This window comes from Apteryx mantelli, chromosome Z (genome assembly GCF_036417845.1).
Source record: "Apteryx mantelli isolate bAptMan1 chromosome Z, bAptMan1.hap1, whole genome shotgun sequence".
Taxonomy (NCBI): domain Eukaryota; kingdom Metazoa; phylum Chordata; class Aves; order Apterygiformes; family Apterygidae; genus Apteryx; species Apteryx mantelli.
This window is the reverse complement of record NC_090020.1, coordinates 87,607,341-87,629,980: the sequence shown is the minus strand read 5'-3', so window position 1 is coordinate 87,629,980 and position 22,640 is coordinate 87,607,341. Positions and strand designations below refer to the sequence as shown.

The window sequence follows — 22,640 nt, the reverse complement described above, 5'->3', positions numbered from 1 at the left end:
AAACTTGGGGACAGTCTGTCAATAAACAGACAAACAGATAGATGAATAAAAACTGCAGTATCGACAGAAACTGCTTGTGTTTCAGTGCTAACCACCCACTGCACAAATACCTTACGGGTCCTAGGTTAATGCTTTAGAAATCCAGCTACTTTCCTACTCAAGCAAGTTGCATGCCTAATTTGTATGAATATTACAATTATAATGTTTGCCCATCACTTTGAGGAGGTTCTTATTAGAAATGGCAGCAAGTGTTTGTTGAATTGGTTATTTTATATTCTGGTAGGCAGAAAAACTGAGGAAGCCTAAAACTAAACATAAACAGCCTGTTTAAATTTGGCCAATTTTTGATAGTGGCACTGGTACCACAATCACGGATCTAGTCTGTGCACCTAGCAGAGAAAGATGACGGGATGATGGCCACTCTAGAAAGCAGCTTGGGGCTCATCTTAACGGAGGAGCTTTGGGCCACGCTCTGGAGAAGCACGTTTCCTGACTATGTAGGGGATTTCAGAAAAAACAAACTGTTCAATTAATTTATTCTACTTTTGTTCTTATACTGGACAATGTATATGCAAACTGGAATGTTCAAAAATGGCATTACAGCATTGGATAGTGTTCATTTGATGGTCACTCACAATGCTTAAAGAAATAATATAAAATATGTATTTTTAATTAGTAGCTATTTATTCAGTTTATGTTTTCATTCTTTCCTGCAATAAATATTACATATTAATAAAAAATGTAAATGAAATATCAAATTTTATGTTAGACAGTGATTCTTCATTCAGTATCCACACTATACCACGTGTACTACATACACACGAGAACGCACCATTTGGGTGTTATGGGAAGACAAAGAAGCAGAAGTAAATTTACCCTTGTGACTACACCTGTAGTGTTTTGTTTTGTTTTTTTAGCATACCAACTAGAATAGTGCTATCATAAGGGAATTCCAGGGAAAAATTCTATGAAGAATTTTGATTTACATAAGTCATTTCCAAATGAGAGAATGCAAACAAACTGTTGATTTTAAAGATATAAAACAATATTGTGGCTAGCCATGCAGGAAGTATCTAGATGTACGCGTAATTCAGTTATGCATCTTGAACTGCACATTTTCAAAGAGCTTTACTGCACTGTATTGAGAAGATGGAGGTAAGAAATGTTTATGTCATCTAATATTTTGCATCTGCAAACACAACTGATATGCCTGAAAAACTAAAGATTTGACAGCATAAACATGTTCCTTGCCATCAAAGTAATAGCAGAAAAGAATTCATAAAAGCAGAAAATTCTTACTGTTCCCCATTACAGTCAGGTCATGTACTACAACACTGCAAATGAGACTAACAAACAAGTACACATTTTTTCTCTTAGGAGAAAAATACTTGAACACGTACAGATCTCCTGAGCCCTTCCGTGAATGACAATCAAAACGGCAAGCAAATGTTAATTTCATAAATCGCTACCCTATTTCCACTCCTCCTCTTTAGCCAGTCTAGTGTTCAGGTCCGGACTCGATTTGTATTCTGTGACCTTGCAGTCCGTCATGCAAAACTGCAAATCCCATGGTGGAAAGTCACCGCTACCCTGGAGGTTTACGAAGCAGAGCTAGTTGCCCATGGCATTTAGTCAATAGACAGTAAAAGGCATGAAATTCGGTGAAATTTGTATGTCTAGTTTAACATTATAGCTACTGCATCCAAGATGTGCCATTTCTTTTCACCAACTATAAAGGGAGTCTGGAGTGAGTAATTCGCTCAGAGCAATTCCACCCCTTCCTGAATGTTCCTCATGACAATACGCCACGAAAATACTGTGTTTCGCATTGCATGTCATGCTCTACCTCCATTAGTGTAATTTATAGAACAATTAATGCTAACATGCAAACTTGCTAAGCATTAGTATGCAAACAAACTATGTTAATAAAGGCTTTTCTTCTCACTGATGATCTGTTGTGCTGCACACTGCAATAACCGCGGTAGTTTACATTTGAGACGAGCACAACTGTGCTTTGTTACACTCTGGATAAATTCCATAAATATATACGTACTCAATGTATTCCCTTTTGTTTTCATTTGTTACCATGATTTCTGACCCATTTGGCTTCAAGTCAACTTGATACGTCTGTATTTCAAAAGAAAAAAACAAAACAAAACAAACGACATTACTTCAGACTTATTTCTCATGAAATCCACTATTCTTGAGCAGTGTTTTAAAAGTATCATCACAATATTATTATTCCGTAAGAGCTAGAGACATCAAGATATTCCACATTTAAAGATGGCATCATTAAGAACAAATTATTCTATGATCACTCCTAAGAATGAAGTCTGTGTCATACTCATTAGCTAGTGAACAGACAAACCATTCAATACCAAACTTTTAGTCCTTAACAGCAGGTTCATTTGGGTAATGAAAACACAGATTATAGGTTATAAAATGGCAAAATCTTATAGATTGGTCACCATAGAGTGTAAGACTGAAAAAAAACAAATTCATAACAGTTCACAAGGAAGTACAGCAATTTCAAACAATACATTAATTTCTGAAGAAAGTAATTTATCAGCAAGAATTCAACAGAATTAATGCTGGATAGGTACCATGAAAGCCACGGCAACCATGAAAGTTGGTGGCTTTTTTTTGTGCGCCCACAAGAGAGCTGCCAAACCATATGCTCCACAGCAGCAGCTATGAAGAGGCATTTTTCTGAATGCAGATCTGGTGTCAACATACAGCGCAGGCCCAAGATTGGATTCCCTGTTCATGCAGGATGCAGAATGCTCATTCGGGTAGGAGAAAAGGAAAACCAGCTGTTTTGTTGTTGTCATGTTGCTGCTCTGTTCCGTTCAACTTGCACCACCAGTTTGAAAGCGTGGTTCTGCCAGCAGCAACCAAGACGTGACTATGCCCCCAAATTCAACAAAGCCTTTTTCAAGCTGTTACTAATCTCGGCATGATTAAATTGGATGTTATGGTTGGGCAAAGGTAAGATAGTAAACTCATTAACTAATATAATACGGGGAGCTGTCAAAGAAGGTGGCTGGAAAGCCCTTTGCAGGGCTGGATTAACACTGAATGCTCCAACAAACAGAAAAACAGAACAGTAGGTCTATTTGGATAAATATGCATGTTATTGTGTGGAAAAAAAATAAAGGACTATTAAGAAAAAGCTATTAAAACGGAACCTGCACACCTCTGAAACATATCTGGTTTTGTAGTTCCACAAAGATCGGAGATGACAGTCCAGAACTAAGAAGTAAAAGGGTTGCTGTACTTTCAAGATTAAATAGGATAAAGCTATTAAGGTTACAGACATGATGGTGCACACAGATGGCAGAAGGATTTTGGGCTTTTGGATTTTTTTGGGCTTTTTTTTATTTCAGTGCCATTAAGATAACAGACAAAGACCTTTCCTTTCTCTACTTTTTGAAGAATACTCTCCATCCTGTACATCTTTAAAATATCTACTGCATACTTCTTTGTATGTAATTTCTTACTGAATAGTAAGAGCTATCAAAACCCTTTTGTTGGTTATTAAGAAAGGAAGGGTAGTAACAAGAAAAGTGTCATTAGATTTTTTTTTTTCCTAACTCCAGAAAACGTTTGGGTAATAAATGAAGCATAAGGAAATACTGAAGCTAAGAGCAATGCAGACATCTCAGTCTTGTGTCCCCATGTCCTTGTGGAAGCAGGTCAATCTCTTAAACGCTTTTCTCGAGGGCACTTCTATCCAGTTTCAGTAGTTTTAGCAGCAGGTAAGGCAACATCTCTCGACTTCTAGTAGTTCCCAGAGCGCTGGCAGCGGCTGGTGGTGCAAGCAGAAGCAGCTGATGCTGCATTGAGTAGCCAGTATTTGCCATGTTCTACAGCTTCTGAATTGCTGGAAAACCTCTTATCTGCATTGTGGCTGACAAGAAGCCTCTAGTGAGACAGTCTCCTCCTCACTGCATCAGATCCTGTCCTTGTACTGCTGGGCTTCTTCAGGCTTTTGCTGGGTAAAGTTTGTCATGTGCCAATTTTGCATCTCACCAGAAGACTGTATCTATTATATCTACCACTGCTGGAATTTGTAATTTTAGTGAGCTTATATATAAGTTAAAACAGGAGTTAGTCAGGAGAACTAAAAATTCATTCATTACTGCTGCTGTAAAGCTACCTAAAACTGTCATGTCCCGCTGAGATACTGGGGGACTCTGTTGTCAGCGCAGCCCCTGAAATCTGCATTAAAATAATTAGAACAGAAGTGACATTTCTGTCAGTGAGATGGGCACTGGACGAGCACGCGAGAAGTCCTTTGCGCACCAGAGGTCCCTCCAGCTTCAATAACCAGAGTACAGAACTGGAACTTGTGCTGCTGCTGGAGCATTGTGTCGTTCCTAGATTAACAGAGGATTGATCCATTTTGTGGATCCCTAGATTAACAAAGACTTTACTCTCCAAAATTTAGATATACCTGCCATATGATGGAGGAGGACTCTACAGGCAAGAAGGTGAGAAGAAATGTTGAAAACAGTAACTAAGACATTTTTTGATGCATTTATTTCCAAAGAACAATCCATTTCTCTAAAGAGGACATAGAAAGATTGCTTCAGGTACTGTTATTATAACTGTACCAAGGGAGCGTTAAAAAACAACCCACACATATTATGTTCGAGACAGAAGAAATTATAAATCCCGTGAGAACAACGCTTAGAAAGATTTAATGACAAGAAGGTAGACTAAGAAATAAATCAGGGAGTTTCAACCTGTAGCTGTTTATAAAGGCAGTTTGCAAAGCTTCCCCGACAGTGGAAGGACAGACCCTCTGCCAGAGTCTGCAATTTTCTTTTTTGTTATTATGATGCGTCGCTCTTTAGTGAGGACGTACTCACTGCTTATACAGAGTTGAACTGCTGAAGAATGAAGTCTAAAAGATTAATGGTTTTGTAATCATATGCATCTATTGTAAATTAAATCAAGATCATTGCTGGCAATAACAAAATTAGCTATTAGAAACTTTAAAGAGTTGGAAGAGTAAGAAACATTTCCAGTGAGTTGACTGACCTGAAGTCAGAGAACAAACTTCTGCCAGCAGAAATGAAAGCTGACAGTAAAAGACAATTCACTATGAATAATTTGAAGTTAAATCATCACAGAATAGAAAGTAATAAAAATTGACCAACGAACAATCCAGTGCATTACAAGAACGTTTCTTCCTGTGACTTTATTGTTCTTGTTATTTTCCATGTAATACATAATGGAAAATACACGTAATTTCCATGTATTTTCTATTAGTTTCCATGTTAATGCAGGAAAAAGGTAGTAAGCATTGAGAAATGGATCAAAATGTTCTTGTCAGGACATTGTGTGCTTATGTTGTGAAATTTTGCAGCCTGGTTTAAAAAACACACTGTGGTCCTCAATACAGAGGCTGGGACTTGGAGTCAAGAGATCTAGGCCTGAGAGTTAAACATAGACTGAAGACAATAAAAAAGGACTTAAATGCTTATAAACAGATTAACATAAGAAACACATCTAGGTATTATAAATTCCCAACATTATACAAAATACAGTATGTTTTGTCATTAAAAGCATGCATGCATCACAAAATGGTACAGCTCCACAGCTAGTAAGAAAAACAAAAAACAAAAAACCCCAAACCCAACGACTATGGTAGGCAAATAAGTTCCAAGCTGATATAAAACAAACTATGACTGATTCGCCTTTAGGTCCTCAGATAAAATTTAACATGTATACCTATTCATGGGACATTTATTTGTACCCAAGTTATTCCATACAGAAATTGATACAGATCCCTGAAGCTTGGTTTAATAGGATTATCTGTAAAGGCCAACTGTAAACCCAGGACAAACTGTAGCGTAAGCTGTTGCTACAGCTTCTACTGATAATATGAATTATGGCTTCAGCTGATAAATCATATTGCCATTGACTCATTTCTCAATTTTTAAATGCGTATGTAACACTTTCGGGTTGTAACAGAGAGAATCATCCATCGATTGCGCACCTTTTTAAAATATGCATACTTCTTTTTGTTGTATCATCTGACTGTGTAACATTAAAGACCAAACAAAGCAACTCACTGACTGTAATTCTAGCACTTATCTTGTCTGTCCAGAGTATCTTCTACCTACAGAACCCCAAACCGTCCCAGGTTGAGACTACTTTCTAATAAAAACTGGTAACACCTTCTTTATTACCTGTTATTGCGAGTATTTTAGTCAGGTTGAAGCACTGCGTTTCAGAAAGACGCGGTACTGCTCACTGCCAAGAACGCAACTTCCTTCCTTAGCGTCTCCAGCCGCAGGCAGTGCAGGAAGAAAGCCCGGCTTGGATTTAAGCCTGCCTGTTCTGATCAGCAACCATCAGCGGTTCTGATCGAGTTCACAGACCACGAGACACTGCTCAGCATTCAACTACTTTTTGGCAGCAACCAACAGTAAGATGGAAATACAGATTTTTGGGTAACTTTCACATACCTGTCCAAAGTTTTCCTCATCTATGCAAAACATGAGATCCAGCTCTGTAGGGTCATTTTCCAGGATCCACTTCAAGGAGTTGTAGTATTCACTATCCTACAGCAGATTACGATTACACAATGCTTATAAACGTGAAGATCCAAGGTACAATTTAGTTTTAAAATAAACAAGCAAAAAAATAAATAAATCTAAAACTAGAACTCCAAAGGGATTGGAAGGACGAGAACTCATTTATTTGCACAGCTACAGTAAAGCTTTATTCATTTGTATTTTTCTTAGATGCTATTTTTTTTATTTATGTAACTTGTCTGAACTGGCTTGGAATCATGTTACTTACACAATACTGTAAATCAGAATCTACATATATGTTTGGTATATATGTATACTGCAGTGTGCAATAATTGGGTAGCAAATGTCTTCTCAGATAAAACCATACGTTCTTTTCAACAAAATTTATGTACCATTTTACTGCACAGATAATTCAAGATACCCTCTAATTTCCTGAAAGGCTTTTCTTTCCTGAAAGGGTTGTATCTTCGTCTTGCGTTAGGTTCATAATTAAAGACTGAGCCAGGAAAGAAAAGGAAAAGCGTAGATGTAGCTACGAATAAACACTTCCAAGCAAAAGAGCCACAACAGTTACAAGTTTAATTACAAAATAAAGTTAAAACGTTATTTAGCCACGTATGCTTCACAAAAGAATGACCTGCCAAAATTTAGTGCTTACGACAGAGCAAGTGGGAGATGGAGCAGAGATTAGCAGCTGAAGCAGTGTTTATGTCCGTGACTGAAAATCTGTCAAGCTCTAAAACACCAACAAGAATCAGCTGCATTTTATTCCCCTTCTACCGAGTGTGCTTTCGACAACACCGAAAAACCTACTGCAAAGCTCAGAATTCTGAGGGGAAAAGGTTTCCCAGCTGCAGGAACGACAGGCAGAGCCTGGTTCTGTGGGCTCGAATCTCAGGTCCCTGTGGACAGGCGTCACGTGCGCGCGGGGTCGAGGCTGCCCTGAGCACGAGCCGCCTGCCTCTGCGCCAGGACCGGGGCTGAGCCGCCCAACCCTCGGTGCGGCAAGTCTCGGGGAGCACAGGGGGCGCGAGGTCCGGCTCACGTCCGAGTCCTGCCACACAGACACCGTGGAGGCCACCCTGGACGTTCCTGTCCAGATAAACTATTTTGTGTAATGAGCTAAGAGAGGAAGACGTTGGAAGTGGAAAAAAAATAGCAGCTCTGAGGTTCTGCAAAGTCAACAGCAGCAGAAAAAGTGGACAGGTCTCAAAGGGTTAAAACGACAAAAATAGCATCATTCTGCTAACTTAATGGAAACCATTTATATTTAGCTGTTCTATACACCTGAAATGTACAGTCTGGCAGAGTATAGACGGTACCGGTACAGTACTGGTACCAGTACATGTGTCTACACTGGGGATCTGCGGGATCGATCCTATTTATCCTTGTCCTTCATTTTACAATACGAAGTTAGAGATGACTCCCTGGTAAAACAATTCGTTTCTCCCCCGAGGAGCTCTGAACTCCAAAGTACTCGACAGCGATTCACGTTGCAGGAGTGGAGGTGGAGAAAGTGCAGGGAACCAAACCGGAGCATAAATAAGGGCATAATCTGTGCTGCACTCATCAAGTACGTGTTGGAGAAAACTATTCATCACTTGGGAATACTTTCCTCTTCCAGCACCGTGGGTGACTCCCCTCACTCTCCAGGCCAGAGCTAAGGCCTGGCATCGCCTCTGCCTGCTCCCATGGCAGAAACCAACCAGAAAGCAGCAGAAACCATCCATGGCGCTGCTTACAGCAGGGAGAAAGCTGACACAGTGGGAAATCTGAAAGCGTAATTAGCACCTTATGTCGCGTTTCTTACTCATCTCTCTTCTCCCTCATCCCTAACCACTGCTAGTGCGCTGGTCCTCAAACTGCTGTCCTAGCCAGGAAAAATTGTATTAAAAAAATAAGTAGGTATCTTTCTCAAGTTCTCGCACCTCTAACCTTGTGTTTTCCACCATGCAGTTTCCGGGAATTGTTGGCTTTTCTAAACCTCCCCAGAGAAAACACTCACAGAATTGCCAATGCTGATAAGGTTCAAGTGTTATCTTACCACTGATTCCATGTCTTTCAAAGTTATTGGTTTCCCCAGCATCATCTTGTAAAAAGGTCTGATGAAGAAGCCTAAAATAGAGGGACGAGCATTACATCCACTGTTCTGCACTTTACCTTTACATAAAGATGCAATTACTCAAGGATAACACACTATCGTGTTCCTTAGCTTGCCCGTGGGAAAGAAATCTCCTGCCAGCAACAGCGCTGTAACTGCCCAAGTTAACACAGCAGTCCCGTTTTTCATTTAGGCACAGAAGGCCCAGTTTTCCAATTACAAGAATCATGCCAGTGTAAGTTATGTTACAGCTCTGAGGTAGAGAGACGTAAAAGATGGGGAATCGAGCTCAAAGTACATCAGAGCGCCATTTAAAATTGCCATTCTTCTCTCCAAGGAGATGTTGGAAAAGCACCACTGGGAGCCGCTGCTGTGGTGCTGCACTGTCTCTAAATAAAACATAGTCAGCTTCTGTGTGCTTGCTTATTCTGGGATTTCAAAGTTAAGCAGAAATCTTCTTTTCTCATTAAATCAATGCATAAGAATTTCACAGATGAAAGTATCCTGTAACTGACACCCACACAACCTCATTGGCTTCAGCTGATTTGCACAGAAACGGCTGATGCAGATTTAGTAATTACCTCCTTTAGGGACAGAGCTCATTTAGCAATGCTGATTCTGTGGGGTTAGCAGGAGTGGAAAAAAGAACAAAACATATTTGTATATGAAACGTATTTGTCGAGCAAGACACTGTCATTTTGACAGAGCCACCAGTCAAAGTAGGAATGCAATTTCCAGAGGTTCCAGTTCCATTACTTGCACTCAGACTTTGTCTCCTGAAATACTACACACTAAAGCATATGAATTACTCAAGTGATTTATTTAATAAAAATCTAGTAACAGTAACATAGCCATAAAGTGTAATAACTCACCATCTAATAGCTTCCCATGATATACTGCCAGACCAGCAACCCGTCCAATAAATGTGAAATACGACAGATGATCTTCGTTACAAAGACCTGAATTAGGATTAATCTGAAGTGTATAGTTGTCCCTTTTTGGGGGAGAAAAGAAAAAAAATATCTAAATAGCCAAGTCTTTAAATAACCAGATACTCAGATATGTTAATAAATACTTGGAGCTTGGAGCCATTTCTTGTCTACTTTTCCAAAAGTATAATACTCTCTATAATACTCTGCTGTAGGCAGCACCGCATACTGCCCTACCACACACAAAAAACCCTAAACAGGTCATTTTTACTGAACACATCTCCCATTACAGGATCACTGAATTGCGCTGACGTGGGACCCGGGGCAAAAAGATGGGGAAGACAAAGCCATGAGCTTACAAGCGAAGACTGGGCTTCAAGAGGCGCCGCCTCAGCTCCTCGAGCACGTGGGTTAGCGCACGGCTTAAAATTCATCATTACCGTACACAAGCAAACTGGAGGTATTTCAATGAATAAGAAAAACATCTACTTCAAAAAAAATCCTTCTTCACAGATTAGGAATACGCTAGAACATGGTCTCGGCGCTGGCTGTCCCCAGCAGCGCGTCCCTGCGCGGCCCAGGCTGCGCCCAGCATTCCCATGAACGCCGGCCCGGAGGGGCAACGGGGATCGAAGCTGGTAATTTCCAGGTTCCTATGACAGTTCTCCAGAGTTCAGATTCTCCAGCACAGTAAGAGATTCCTAAAAATCCCTGACTAAGTCCTATTTTATGTTTTGCAGGCTAAATAACATTGATGAGACGTATGATGGTCGGTACAGTAATCTCTAAATGAGTAACTGTATAATATGTAATGTTTATTCACTGGGTGTACAAATATTTCCCAGAATTAACTTTAAATTCATTTTTCCATCAAAATTATGCAATGGAGAATTAGAAGAAATATTGTTTCTTCTAGGTTCTCTCCCAGAAACATCGGTAAAAATATGCCATCTGTAGTAAATTTTTTTTTATTTTTACTGCTGATAACAAGTCTCAATCTAGTGTGAATTTTTACAATTTAAATTACACTTTTCCATCAAATTGAACCTAAAATAAAATAACTTTATTTTAAAACTATCTGTAGCGACATATACCTCCATAAGTGAGGATAATAGTTGAAAAGGCAAACATTTATCCAGCGAAATCTATTAATGCACAGGCATTTTGAACTAATTAATGCTTTGTGAGCTGTTTCCCTCCAACAACAGGACGTGTCTTTTCTGAGTCACCAGCAAGGGAAACTCCTCATTATGCAGCCTTTGCTCGTCTACTTTTCAACCTATTCAGCACTTATTAGAGAAAGGAGTGAACTTTGTATGGACAAGAAAATATGAAAACTATTGCCTGCAATTAAAAAACCTGTCCTTACTGTAGCTAAGTACATGATGTGGAGTTACATGGAGCAGACTAAAATAAATGTACTTTAAGCAAGAGACCTGTGCTCTCATTTACACGAATACATTGCTCAGGGACTTCAAAATAGGACGAAAATACAATCAAACTCATTTGAGGCCACCAGTGTAAATTTACTGAACTGTAACTGAGAAGCTGGTTCATAAGAGAACTGCAGCGGAGCTCTGAAATTCGGGAGCGCTGGTGTTTCACAGCCTACAGGGGGGGCACAAGGAAACGCTTTTGCCTGCACCCCTCCCTTCGCGACTGCCAGCCTCTGAAGCTGCAAGCAAGGCAGTGTTGAACACTGTCATAAAAATGAAAATGTTTTATGAGACTTCAGTGGCAATTTGAAAGGTTCCCTGAAACGCAAATAAGAAATGATAGTAAGGAACAGAGATTTGACTGGTTAAAAGTATATACTGATGTATCATGAAGGATGAACTAACTACTCTCCAATTTAACTTCGTCTCCCCCACAAAATCTAATGTGTACCACGCATGAATGGAAATATTTTAATGGAGACTTACGTTGCTGAATATTCAAAGAGACCGTAATAAGGATTAAACATCTCCTTGGACAAGAGGAAGAACCACTCTCTGGCCACACCACCATAGTCAAGTCCTTTCTCTGACTCAAATTCAATCCAGAGCCTGGCTTTTAGTACATCGGGTCTCTTCACAGACATGATTCTTCTGTAGGACTCCTCAAAAATATTATTTCTGTGTAGCTTCATCTCAAATCTGTTTGGTATATCAGCCTGCGTGAAAGGAGAGATACTGCACTTGTTAGTCTCAAGAAACGGCCTTCAGACAAACTACTGATCGGTGGTCAACAGCTAAATGACAGATTAGACATCTTAGGGTGTGAAGTTTCCCCTCGCTTATTGTTTTCCAGTGCTAAGCCTACAAGGTGATAGCTTATGGTGAACTGGATAAATTCCACTACAGCGGTTCAAAGATTTCTATGGTATTTGACAAAACAATGAAAATCAACAGAAAAGAACCCCCCCCCCCCAAAAAAAAAAGTGAGAAAGTGACTCATATTGCTATGCCGTATTTTAAGGGCATTTTCACTTAAAATGTAAGGCACGCACAAGCTGTACGCAGCCCTTCCACTCAGCTATATGTAAAGGCCAGAACAGTTACACAGTACGAACATTTACAGCTCCATAAACAAAACAGAATCATATTGCCAAGGTGCAAACAAACAGCGGTGTACTGCCAAAATGCTTTGAAAAGCTCAGGGTTTAGGAGCTCTGTCCAAACTGAGAGAGCTCACACTCATTACAATTTAACCTGGGGAGCTAAATTCAGAAACGATGGAAGAGAATTGAGTTAAAAAGTGAGAGAATTTGTAGAAAGCAGCAGCAGAAGAGTGGATGAACAGATAAACATGACATTCATAGCCAGGTACAGTTTTCCTGGTAAAATTGACTTGAACAACTGTTTTCGAAGGTTTGCTTTTTCACTGCCAATTGAAGTCTTAGTGTGTTCAAGCACCTAATACTCAAAGTGCCTGTGAAATATTACATTTTAATACTGTGAGAAAAGATTTAGTCTCTTGCAGTTAAAGATGACAATGTAAGGAGCTGCCAATATACAGGTAAAGAGCTTGGCTCATCCCTTTTCCTATCTTAGCTGGTGCTGGTATACTGTCGACTGCAAGTTAATACCATGGACAAGCTAATACTGACCACTCTCCTAAGGTAAAGATGATACAGAAAAGACTTTTTTCACAGACCAGGAGCGCTAGAACTTGTGCTCTGGTACAACTTGGGCTCTGCTCTGCTGGCCTGTTTCAGCTCTGCCCTTGAAGTCCACTGCGGAAGATAAGGGAGAAATATCAACCCTCAAGCCCATCTTGTCAGCTAACATACCAGCTAGTCCCAGGTGCAATGGGAAGTAGTGAATCGCTGCTACTCCTTTGCGGCCTCATCGCTTTGATTTTCCATTCATATAGGAAAATCCAAGCCTTAAACATTTGTAAAAGTTTTTGTTCAGAAATCAATTAATTGAATTCAAAATTTGTTTCAGTTTTCTCGTTCTACTTAACTCCTTTAGCAGGATGATCAGGAAAATTGGCAAGTGTGCTATACTAAGATAGCCCATCCCTCTACATCTACCCTTCAGACGGCTGTTTTTCTTCCCAGACATACTGAACTTGACCCCCACACAAAGCAGCATGGTCCTACTCACTGGTTTCTTTAACTTCTTCCGGAAGTAGTCATATTTCTGTTTGAACTCCCTGGAATACGGAACTGCCTGTCAGAGAATTGTAAATACAGATTATTTCACAGGTATTTAACAATGTGATACTCCAATATTATTTGGACAAAAATTGAAGTTTAAAGACATGCTATCTACATATGTATGCTATGGGTTCATTGGAAAAATACCCCACTACACATGTAGCACTGCACACGCAATCTTCCCATTTCTGGGTGGGTAAATTGAGTTATAAGGTATCGAACCTTTTGACCCAATTTTTCTGTTTCATCAACTAGTTACCCTCAATTTTTCTTATTTTAGGAACAGAATAGAGCAAAGACAACTCTTTAACACAGACAAAAAAACCAGAATGTATTGCTGCCACCCATGTGTCTTAATAGGAAATAATCAGCATGCCATACAGTATTTTATGAATTCTTATAACTAATAGTGTTACCACAGAACATGGATTTACACTGCTGGCTGTGCTAAGCACTGCCCAGTGCTACACAAAGACACAAAATTCAAAGAACTTTGAAAATATAACTGAGAAAAAATTAGGCGCTCCAGTAAAGCTACCACATGAACAACGAACCTCGTCTGCCCTCCAAACAGCACCGGACACGACGTGCGCCCACACACCGGTGTTACTCTGGCAGGGAGGTGCCCATGGCTGGAAATTCGCTTTTCAGCCCTACGTGAATGAGCCTAATTCTTAGAGAGGAGCTGATAAAACTGCTTCTGTAAACTACTTGTGAGGATAGTATACATCTCCCTAGGGCTTTTAGCCCTGAACCTGAAAGCATTCTGCAAACAAAGCACCATTCTTCTGCAGTAAGCACACGTCTCTGCGTAATACTTATCTGAATACTTACTGAACGCAGGGAATTAGGACGCGTTTTTGAGCGACAGCAATGTGATGGAAAAATTTCAGAGCAGAAGTTATAAAAACAAAAAAAACACAGGAGTGAAGGACGGTAGAATTAATTTAATCACCAGAGTCGGAACTTGGTTTTTGACACCTGCGAGCACCCAGACCCCACTGCCGCAGGTCTCTGAAACATCTGTGTGGACATCCCAGCACCCGAGAAGTCTCGCGGGCTGCCGCCAGGCACGCGTGCACCACGCTGAACTAGCGGCAGCCGCGTCCAGCAAGGGAGCTGCCGCCATGCAGAGTCCTCACGGACACAGCGGGGAATTAAATGAGCAGACAGGGAGACTGAAGAAGGAAAAGGCTTCCCGGCCCCGAAGATTGCATTTTGCAGTTACACCCTGACCTTCCTTTGCCCTGCTCCTCCTTCCGGCTGGGAGCCCAGCTCCAGCAAACAGCGCAACAGATGAAGCGCGTTTTGCTGGGAGCAGAAGGATGATTTTCAGTGCCACCGGACCGCAAAAGCGGCCCGCTCCCCTCCCCGGAGGCTGAGTCACAAACCGCAAAAGTCGGGTCCAAGTTCGGTTTCTGGGGGACGACAGGGGTTTTTGATGTGGGAGGCTGTGGGCCAGTCCTGAAGTAGATTCATGACTAGATGTAGGTGAAAACGTGAGGCAGAACTATTTCTGTTTGATCTTTCTCTTGTGGAAGATGAGACATGAAAAGTTAAAAAAAAATCAAAATAAATTCTGCTCTGATGATAATATCACTGTATTGCAGCCATTAAGGAATCTCTCGACATGCTTTTATTATTTAAATTCAATGTGAAATGCAATTTAAGTATGTCTTTGTTTTTGTCATGGCACCAAAATTACTATAAAAATCATTAAGATGAATGATTATATGGCCTTAAAGCAGATTTGATCTTGATTCCTCTTAAAAAAACAAAACAACAACTCCCCCCCTGTTATTTACTTAATGGGATCAGGATTGACCCTGATTATCTTGAAACAAAATTCTCCAAATAGTCTCTACCACTTATACTCAAGGTTTCTGGGAGAATAAACATTAGAATTTTTTACAATATACTGTAGATCAGTATCTCAAGCATTAAGTCCATGATAAATGGATAAATCAGTCCAAAAGCAATTATGTTCAAGCAAGTGATTGTTAATAACCTTATTAATAAACAAGTGCAATTAGGATTATACTATACAGTAGTTAATCTGCCATGAATTGTGACCCCTAAAAATCACGAACCTTTACCCAAAACAAAAAGTATTTTTGGCAGATTTCTTCCTCCTTCCACCTGAAAACATCTTAAGGGTTGGAAATCTGATCACTCGGGACACCACAAAATGATATAAAACTGCATAAAAAAGGTCAAAGAATCACTGCATATATTTGATGTTTTGAAAAACTGATATTAAAAACATGAGTTTATTTTTTCTAAGGTTCATATTCTGAAAACTGTAAGTTTTATGTCTCTTTTGAATTTGTTAGCCCCACTTCTTCTCTTCCTTACACTTGCTTCCCTGTTGAGAGGAAACAGCTTTTTATTATCCAGAAATCCAAAAATGTATACCATGATGTCTCACCTCCATAAAATTCTGTGACCCAGATAAGGGGTAAACACGAACATTTCTCCTCTACACCCCCCTGAACCTTATTATCAGTGATTCGGCAAGGCACTAGGTCTGACTCCCAAGGGCTGGGGATTCGGAGCAGACCCAGGGCCCTCACACAGCTTAATAACAGAACATACTCTGAGCACCACGGAGGAAGGGATAAGATGCAACGATTCAGTACTCTGTCCCACAGTAAGAAAGTTATAATATCAGCAAGTTTGGAGAAAGAAAGAGAAAAGAACTAAAGAATATTTTACACTAATGTTATTTTAGATGTACTTGAAGTAAAATCACACCTGGAACTTCATCATCATGAGAAGTAGCAAATACAACTGCAAAATCTGCCTTGAGATTTTAAGTTTTTGTTTTCAGCTGGGGATCACACCAGTGATGGATCTCTTCGAGATCCCATTTGTCACCCCACTGAGTGGACCCAGTCTCAGGCTGCAGCAGCAGCAGCAGCAGGCAGCAGATGAGGAACGACGGCTTCCAGGCGTTTCAGAGCACAAACTAGCGGCCAGAGCGTTTTTAGCTACGCTGTCTCAGAACGGCTGGAGCACCATCCAGAAATTACACAGCAACGTAAGAAATAAAAACCGGCCCAACAAAATTGTCTCTGTCCTTCTGAAGAGCGAGCCCTCCCTCCTCTCAGCCCCGAGACGGATGTATTTCGGGATCTACCGTCACATCTACCGATCAAGCATGTTTCTGAGACGCTCCAGGAAAGATGCCAGCATCACGTGCTAGTGGCTACAAGAAAGGACGCGTACTGAAGACTGGAAAACTTCCCTATCTCGGTAGCTATTGCTAGGGAGGCCCCAAAGCCACCAAACAGCCACCGGTACCACGTACTGTCTGACCCATGCGCTATGTGGATAGCGCTAGTGACAACCGCTCCAGCGATTCCCGATGAGCGTGTGACTGCGCTGGACCTCGGGCAGGACAGGCGGGCCAGGACGGACCCCGGTGCTCACCAAAACAGGGACCGCGTTGCCGTCCAACCTCTTCAGCGCCGTCCAACCTCTTCCCCGCCGGGGACAAGGCAACGGCTGGGGCACCACGACAGGCTTTCGCAGCGCAGCGCCTCCCTGCTGCCCGGGAGGGCAGAGGTGGCCCGCACAAGGCCGGTACCCCCGGAAAGGCCACGCAGCGAGCAGCGCTGCGGGAATGCCTCCTGCCTACCCTGAACACGCTCCGAGCCACGGCATTTGATGCGCAAAATCCATAGCAGTACTTACTGGACCAGTAATTGCCGGGTTCTGCAGCCTCGGGTCTTCCCACTGGGTAATTTTATTATCTGTGAATAACAAAAGAAATCATAACATCACTTCTCTGTTGCCATACTGTGAATTTATGTTTCCCCCCCCCCTACAACTCTTTTCCCTACCATTTCCACAATTTAGTATTTCAGGGTTAGAAAAGACTGCATTCACTCATATCCATCAAAACCCCATCACACTGTTTAGTTGGAAACACTCATTCAAAAATGCAAAACTACAACATAACCCAGTATATTTACATTGCTTTTATATCAAAGTCTGTACATGTTCTATTTGAACATGGTCTGGACTCAGCTCATATTAGAAATACACAGATTTCATGCCTGAAAGGTAAAGGAACCCAAAAATTTCATCAAATGACAAACTAAGTTTATTTGAAATTTTGCATCAAGAGAGCCAAGATACAAAAATTTTAAAAGACAGTCTGAATTTAAATTTGGAGGGAAGGGGATAAAACCTCTGTTAAAAAAAAAAAAAGAAAAAATCCTAGACACTGATTTAATGAAAAGGTTATAGGGAGGCAAAATTATACAGTCATGGTATAAGAGATCACTCAGTTTTGACCAAAGCAGATTTTGGCAATAACGCAACAGAAATCAGTTCATTTCATCTACAGTTTTTAAGAGCACTGGTAGGGCTAGGCCGTAAGGTTACTAGGTAAGGTACTATGGTAAAACTCTCGCTGCCTCTAGACAACGGTTCCTCATAAGATCTAAACACAAGAGAATCACAACAAAACGATGATGTTGCAACAATAAGACAATGCTCCAAAAACCAAACTAGGTGCCATCTGCAACGGCAAAAGTCAAGTCATGTATTTTCTGCACTGCAAGGGTAATAATACACCCGTTTGTTACATGCACTGCTTTGATTTATAATACGTGCATTAAAATAGTGGGCAAGATTTTAAGTTTGTAATTGCTAGTTTGGGAATAAACACACTAAGTTTCAAAAAAAATTGTTTTTAAGGCTACTATGGTAAAAGCAAAAAAACAAATGCACTTATATTAAAATACAAGTATTTTCCATGTTTAAATAGTTGGAAAAGACCTGTAAGTTTTAAGTCCCAATCTAATTTTAAAATAGCCAAAAATTTAGACTGGTTTTTGAAAGCTGACATTCATCAAATGTTGCTGAATAAAATTCAAAGAGATCACGAGAAAAGCACATTTCAAGAAGCTTGGATCTATCAGTTAATTAAATATTAAAATACTATTTTATTTCCCTTCACACATTATCTAGCTAGTGCTTATGGACATTAGGGAAGAAGGATCTCAGGCTGACAGCTCCAGAAACCATGTCTCCCGCAGATCACAGCGAGCGGCAAGGCTGGACTCTGAATTTGGCCCTATTCACCTTGCTCCGACCTGCTCAGTCAAACTTCCTTCTACAAAGTTTGCTGTTTTCACACGTGTTCCCCTCTCAGAGACCCACTGGAAACTGAGAGCCGTAAGTTTTGGCGGTAGCTTTCTATGGAATCAAAGATCATGAAGAGAAGTGGAAAGGACTGTGAGAGTTTGCCAGGTCCCTGCCACAGCACACGCTGAGACACATGCTGCCACCGACACGACCCCGTCTGAGCTGCTTCCCAGAGCGCTACGCTGATAGGGACTGCGCGCTACACAAGCTTGGTCCAGTGCGTAAATACCCTTAAAATTGGGAAGGACAATGTCCAACCTCAATCGTTCTACCTGGAAGTGTAGCTCAAGATTTCTCGTCTTACAACAAGACGGATGCGGACAACAAGTTCACTCCCTTTGCAGCATGTTTTTGAAAATCTATCGTCTCTCTGGAGAGTTAGATCGAACAAATTCAATTCTCTCAATCCTTCCTCATACGTCGGCCTTTACAGCCTTTGAGGATTCCTGTTTCCTCTGGTCCCTTCCCATCCGGCCCGCCATTTCGCTGGAGCTGGGGACCAATTCCAGCTGGAGCATCACAGCCGGGACACTACCAGGGCTGAGCAGGCAAGAAGGGTGACTTCAGGCCTTATCCAGGACACTCCAGCTGGCACCTCACCGTAGGTCTGCTTGTCTCCAAGTCAGGAGGAGGAGTTAACTGATGTTTACCTAATGTGATATTTTCACGTCCTTCTTAACAAAAATTCTGCCAGTTACTTCCATTTTGAGCAGTATTTTGTAATTCTTATTAAACAGCATCTTTTTTACTTCAATTTGTCCAAATCACGCTGAGCTCTAATCCTGCCCTACTGAGCACTTCTTCCCTCTCCCACCGTGAAGTTTTCAGCTGATCAAACGAATACATTCCCCCTATTTATCGTTCAAATCACTAATGAATATATTGAGGAGTGGAGGATCCAGGACAGATATTGAGGGAAACCATCCCTCTGTCAGGGAAGCAGTGATAACTAGTCTGAATATGGTTGGAAAACCTTTGTTTTCCTTCAAGACACCTTCCAATAGGTAGATGTCCTAAAATGCTCCTAGGAAATGCATCTGGTTAAGCACGCTACAGTAGCTGGAGAACACTAATTTATCCCGGGATGGTAAATGATGCTGACGCAGCTGGCTAAGGACCAATCATGGAGAACTAGAGACTGTATTTTACAAGGACTGAGTGCTGGGGAAATTAAAGCTAATTATTACTATTCTTAACAAGCTGTTTTAAAGTTAAAATCTAAAAAGCGAAGTATTGTATTTTCAGCCTACTGCATGACAAATAATACCTAAGTTATTCTAACAATATTGTGCACGTTTAATAGCTGTTGGTGTTGCTGCCCAGGAGGCAGTTCCTGCGCTGGTTGAATTAGACTTTTTTACAGTTTCTCTCAGGGAAGGGAAAAACATTAATAAAATAGGACACTAGTACTGGGTAATTATGCACGGTAATTAAAAAAAATATATATCTGGGGATGGGGGACTAGCAGTAGCTGAATCTGTTAACACTTTTCACATTTGTGTTCTAATAAGGAGATTAATACATGCTGCATCTTAACTAACCACTTCAGCAGCGAACGAGCGAAACGACGGCCAGTTACCAGGGTAATGGACTACCGAGGCTTTCGTATTTTGGGGAAGCACAGCCGGTCACACCTGCGACTGCTTCCAGTGTATGTTCTAAAGTCAGTCACGGAACGAGCAGGAGTGAGCGGGCTCCGTCATAAAAGTCTAATTATGGTCAAAAAAATGAAGGAAGGAATAATATTGAAATCCTGTAGTGCACAGAGGTCACTGCACTTCCTTACCAATATCGTGAAACAGCCACTACTGAGACTGTTCAAGACAAATCGCTAAACACTGACTGCTGCTGGCTGGCAGGCACTCGTTAAATACGGAGCACTGGGTTATCACAGGGGAACGGCAGCACGTCCACTGCAATGCCACTGGCATCGCCTCTGCCGCTGCAGTCCCCTCGGAACAGCTCAGCGAGAGAAAAGGGTATTGCTGGAACAACTAGCATTAACACCCCCCCCCCCAAACAAAACCAAAAAATCCCACGCTTTCATAAAATCTGCTATCTACAAAGCTAAAAAATTTCAGATCAAAAGAGGGGCTAAAGAGAGATTTCAGATGCAAATAAATTATTTTTATAGAAATTATGAAGTCTTTGGGGGATTTTGATTAATGTATACCTTTAACACTGTTTACTTTTAGAGACTAAAACATATGCTTAAGTAGTTTTAGGAGACTGAGAAATTAAAACTTTTTGGTGGTAGGGATGTTCAGGAATCATACAGATATATTAAATCAGAAAGTTTTATTCTGTAAGTCTTTAGTGACAGCAGGTTACAGTAGTTTGCTAGATTTAATTTTCCAGACACGTGTTGATTGATGTATGGAATGTATAAAGAACATTAAAAATTCTGTACTAATGTTTGAAAGAAGTTAATCTTGTTCTTGACAAGTATATTATTTCTGTTTTTTATTTAAAACTATGTATGCAATTTCAAAATTCATATTACTTTAGAAGCAGTATTTTAATAATGATATAGTATACAACTACAGGTAAGCATAGGAGTTAATTTTACTGATACTAAAGGAAAACCATAATACTGTCAAATATGTCTAATGGTTTAAGATGTTCATTCTACAAGCTTTCTGTAGCAAATGTACCCTCTTCCAGTTGTTTTGTGAGCTGCCTATTTCTGTGAAGATTATATCATCAGTAGAAACAGCTCATTAAGAATTCCGCTGGACTTTATAAAAAAAAAAAAAAATCCTTGCTGGGCTACTTTATTTTCAAACAACAACAAAAATTCACACAGTAGTTCTGAGATGCTGTAAAAGACAAATCTACAATGAAACATCACTTACACTAGAACTTCACTAACAGAACTGAATAGATATTAATGGGCTGGGTGCAATATAACATGCTACAAATAGGAAATAAGATCAGAACTAGCACTGCCACAAGGCCTTCTTAAAGAAGTGAGAGAAAAGAGTACTTAGCAGTGTTTCTCCACTGCCTACATGTAGGGTTGTGGCTATATGATCTTTTCTCATCTTATTTTCTATTCCTAGTGTATATTTTAATTTATTAAGTGCAAATAAGCCATGGGATCATCAACAACAACAACAAAGAATCCAAAATATCAACAAGAACAAAAGAAACCACAAAGAGGAAATGTTAATGCTTCACAAGCCAGAGAGGGACAAAGCTTGATGAGCCAATTAAAAGCAAGCTTCCAGTGAATATACAGTACCGTACGAGGGCACTAAGTCTCTGGTATCAATGTCTCCACATATCAACACCTGGCTTCCTAAATGAAGAGTAAAATTATAAAGCTTTCACTTCAATATTTATTACCTCCCTTTGTCAACATGTTGTAGTACCTGAGTGCTTACTTACTATGATCTATATAAAATGTTCTTCCATCCAAATGTATTCTTTCCTCCCAGCCAGGCTAGAATTGGGGAATAAAAAAAGAGAGAAAGAAAATAAGTGAAATGCTACCACTCTCACACAGCATGAAGCAATACATTACCCACAGCTTCTTAAAGTGTTTGAAAGATGTTTGTGAGGTAGAAAACACAAAACCATCACAAATGCATTATGTCAAAGCCAATAACGTAGCAAGACTCAAAGAAGAACTGGCTGTTTATACAGATAACTATATCCAGTACAGTTAATATTTTTTTTAAAATATTGGAAGTGGAAACTTGCTGCATAAAGATTTACAATCACTTCCTACTGTGAGGAAGCCATCATAAAGAACAGACTGCCCATCATCTGTCTCTGCTTCTACCTCTGAAACCCCTGTGGGTCATTTGCTGTCCGTACACAAGTCAGGATCCTATTAAAGCAGGACCAGAATGTCCGGCCTAGTCCTCAAGCCTTCCCTTTTTGGTTATTCCCTTTTCCTCCCTTCCAAATGATTAGAGCATAGAAAGAAAAACAAATGGCAGACTGTACATGCAGCACTGTCCAACCTAGCACTCGGTCTAGCTTCTGCCTTCTATACAACACAAGATGAATGATTTCATTTCAATATTTTTTAAACAGCTCTTGTTAAATTCTGTAGTCATTCTTACAACACTCAAAAATGGCTTGTTTCAACTGAGTTTAAATCTGTTGCTAATTATGTACTTCCAGTAATATATACCAGGCTTCTCTGATTTAATGGCATGTTTTATCTCTTGCAGCAATTAACAGAATCAATTGTAAATTGGACGTTCGGTTACTCCTGCACAGTGTCTTCTCTCTAAGCAATGTCTCCATGG

The 22,640-nt window shown here is 40.4% G+C and overlaps 1 protein-coding gene across 4 annotated transcripts in view; it reads right to left on the bottom strand.

Annotated features, from left to right (window-relative positions):
* NEDD4L (NEDD4 like E3 ubiquitin protein ligase) overlaps nucleotides 1–22,640 on the bottom strand; it is a 206,045-nt gene that overhangs the window by 5,691 nt on the left and 177,714 nt on the right. For all 4 annotated transcript variants that reach the window (XM_067316469.1, XM_067316470.1, XM_067316471.1 and 1 more), the window contains 8 exons: nucleotides 21,769–21,823; nucleotides 16,918–16,976; nucleotides 13,169–13,234; nucleotides 11,501–11,730; nucleotides 9,522–9,643; nucleotides 8,593–8,663; nucleotides 6,480–6,575; nucleotides 2,054–2,127 (listed from right to left, as the gene is read on the bottom strand). In XM_067316469.1, the coding sequence (XP_067172570.1) occupies nucleotides 2,054–2,127; nucleotides 6,480–6,575; nucleotides 8,593–8,663; nucleotides 9,522–9,643; nucleotides 11,501–11,730; nucleotides 13,169–13,234; nucleotides 16,918–16,976; nucleotides 21,769–21,823 (773 nt within the window). The remainder of the gene's footprint in view (nucleotides 1–2,053; nucleotides 2,128–6,479; nucleotides 6,576–8,592; nucleotides 8,664–9,521; nucleotides 9,644–11,500; nucleotides 11,731–13,168; nucleotides 13,235–16,917; nucleotides 16,977–21,768; nucleotides 21,824–22,640) is intronic.